Source organism: Branchiostoma belcheri, unplaced genomic scaffold (genome assembly GCF_001625305.1).
Source record: "Branchiostoma belcheri isolate BF01 breed outbred unplaced genomic scaffold, Haploidv18h27 scaffold677, whole genome shotgun sequence".
In the NCBI taxonomy this organism is placed as follows: Eukaryota; Metazoa; Chordata; class Leptocardii; order Amphioxiformes; family Branchiostomatidae; genus Branchiostoma; species Branchiostoma belcheri.
Genome location: NW_017804328.1, coordinates 3753 through 6913, shown reverse-complemented (window position 1 = coordinate 6913; position 3161 = coordinate 3753). Strand labels below are relative to the sequence as shown.

The 3161-nt window shown below is 35.3% G+C and overlaps 1 protein-coding gene across 1 annotated transcript in view; it reads right to left on the bottom strand.

Annotated features, from left to right (window-relative positions):
- Positions 1 to 1207, bottom strand: part of LOC109483978 — a 9974-nt gene extending 8767 nt beyond the window's left edge. Inside the window, exon 1 of the mRNA XM_019787135.1 lies at positions 1180 to 1207. Within this exon, the coding sequence (XP_019642694.1) occupies positions 1180 to 1207 (28 nt within the window). The remainder of the gene's footprint in view (positions 1 to 1179) is intronic.
- Positions 1208 to 3161: the final 1954 nt, after the last annotated feature.

The following is a 3161-nucleotide window of genomic DNA, read 5'->3' as shown; positions in this document are numbered from 1 at the left end:
TATATATATAGAGAGAGAGAGAGAGAGAGAGAGACAGACAGACAGACAGACAGACAGACAGAGATTCAATTTAAGGCAGTGTTAGTTTTGCTGTTTTGTCTGTATAGTGGTAAATCTTCCATACTTTTCATTATATTATTGAGGATTCATGCATCTTCATCTACAAATTTACCTGATTTCTAAGCGCTTAGACTTTCAAAATAATCATGTTTGGGTTAGGATTTACCTTAGGCATACATAATCTTATTCTGAAAATTGGTTCTCATAATCACAATTCTTTTTTTACCATGTCCAACCAACAGAAAGGAAGCGTGAGGACTAGCCGTATCCTCGACTGACGAGATATGTGTGACTTTCAAGCACAACGAAAGAATGCAAGTCAACATGAGGGCTCACTGTATTAACCTTCGCAATTTCAACATGACATAGCGAAGTTTTAATTACAAGTTTTAATTACATGCAAATGACATGTTAATGGATTTTGCATACAATTATATAGAGAATCCACCTAATGAAATTCACGACCATGTAAATGTCAAAAAAGAAAATAATTATTAAAATAAGAATTGCCTTGTATCAATGATTCACACCCATTGTGTTCAATTATCAATTAAGATACAAATTTAAGTCCACTGCACCTAACAAGATTCAAACAACAATCATATGAGTAAAGTTAGTGACTATCTATCTTGATTTGTTGAACAAATCTATCAATATTGAGTTGTCAAGTTCATCCAGGCTATTGCCCTGGTCGTATTCAGCTATGGGACTGCTAAGGTGAGGTGATTCTGATCCTAGATCCCCCCTACAGCTTGTCCTAAAAACTGCAGGGGAGTTTGGGTACATTACTTAAAGGAGGATAATGTACCAGTTGATATAAGCATAGACAGAAATGTGCAAAGAGAAATACATATTATGACAGAGAGGACTTAGGTCGATTTCTGTACAGCAGAATAGTTCGTTACCTCTCTTCCACACATGTAAGGTTTCTCACTAGCTTTACTCAAGTTGACATTATTATATACTTCAGCATTGCTTGTTTTGCTCTTACACTTAACAAGGGAAACACTTGTGGGAGACCCATCATTTGAGTTCCACCCATCTCCGGTGGGAGACCCATGTCCTGCCATTGCCTTGTCCAGCATAACATTAAAACTGGACTTACAAACCATGACTGACCTGCAACCAACATCATGAATTTTTCCATCTTGCCTTTGTCGTCTCCCGGCGCGTTCTGTAACAACAGGATGTTGGTTGTTTTTGTCAGAGCGCAAACACAGGGTCATTAGAGCGTGTAATGACCAATCTTTGTAAGTGGCTGGCCTTCAGGCACAAAAGAATAGCGCTCCATCTATAATTGCTACAAACGCTCTTGTGCTCTTACACAATAGAATAACACGTCGTACTTTCCTTTTAATGGATAGTATGACGTACATTTTATTTGCTACATTAATTTACTACAAGGTCTCGCTAAAACCTTACTACGAGGCCTTTCCTTTTTTACATTCAGTTCATATTATATTGAGTAATTATATTGACGTTCGTATCTCGAGTCATCTGGCAAACATGGATTGGTCTGTAATTGTTGCACTCTTACACAACACACTCTTACACAAAAGACCGATACGTTTATGAAGGGTAGCACACAAATTCTTAAATGATATAACTACATTATTTTTCCCGTAAATAATTTCATCGGGTTGGTAAACGACTGAATAGCAAAGTTCTTTCATCACAACCATAAATTGGCGGAAATAAAGGGATAGTATACCAGAGAAGATCCAGGAACATAGAAGATCCAATTCGCGACCCACGGAATAAGATGAAAGACATATGGATGTAGGTTTGTACTGTTGTTATGAGTGCAAGGATGAAGTAAAAACTCACGGGGACTTACGTTTCGTTTCTAAGCGCAAGTTTAGGCTAGGGACTATGGCATCAAAGACTAAACACAGACTTATTTCCCATTTCGGTACATGCAAGAGTCACACTGAGAAAGATTAAGCTCTCTTCACGTCCTACTGTTGTTTCATTCTTGGTAGGGATGTTTTCTATACCTGGTTACAAAATGTATCGAGATGTACAGTACAGATTCACATTAATTTTGAAGCTACACAAAAATACGATTGGGAGCATGGAAACGTCACTGATGTGGCTTTTTTTTATTCTTGCCGTGTTTTCGCTCAGAAGCGGTAAGTAGAGAGATATTGCTTTGACGTTATTTATTCCTGTGTAATGCACCTTCTAGTAGAGAACACAACCCTAGTGCCCTAAAGCATACCCTTACATCAATATAGCAGATAACGAGCAAGGTTTTGTTTACAAGTGTGACAGTACATACAGTTTTTTTGTTTATGATATAGATTAGGCTCTGATTTATTTGTCTTTTATGTTTATGAAGTGATGTAATTCATTCCTTTTATACGTTATGGGGTATGTGTATATGTGATGTTTCCACCGAATCAAAACAATTACTAAGATGCTCGAGAACATTATTTCAAAGTTGTTCTAGTGACAAATGCATATGTTGTAATAGTTGGCAGTAAACTAAGCACAATATATTATTTCTTATAGTTAACATTTTGAAGGTTTATGATGTCATAATTTCGAAATGTTGGAATCTTTTTTTGGCCCGCCTAATTCTTTTCGCCCGTTCTCATAGAGTCTGAGAAGGATATCATCCATAATATTTACCCGAGCAAATTTCTGTCCACAATAAGAAATTTATTTTAAACGTAGAAATAACGGCATGATTGTTCTACAATACTTTGTGAGACCTTAAAAACGTTAACGCATTTTAGTAGACAATTCGTTTGAACTTGACATGCTATTCTGCCGTATCTTTCATCGATATAAAAACTACGCTGTCATGAAGGTTAAACGAATAACATACAGAGTCTGGTATGGCGAATAATTAGACTCTTCATTTTGATTTGCTTAGTTTTATTTAAATATATAGTAGTCATCTTCACTTAGCTTGAAAAATACTTATATCATAGTCATTCCTGGGCATGTCTGCCAAAAATGTAGTGTAGCATACAACGCAATGTATTTTCAGCAAAAAGCTATATATATATACATATATATATATATATATATATATATATATATATATATATATATATATATATATATATATATATATATAGTATACTATACTA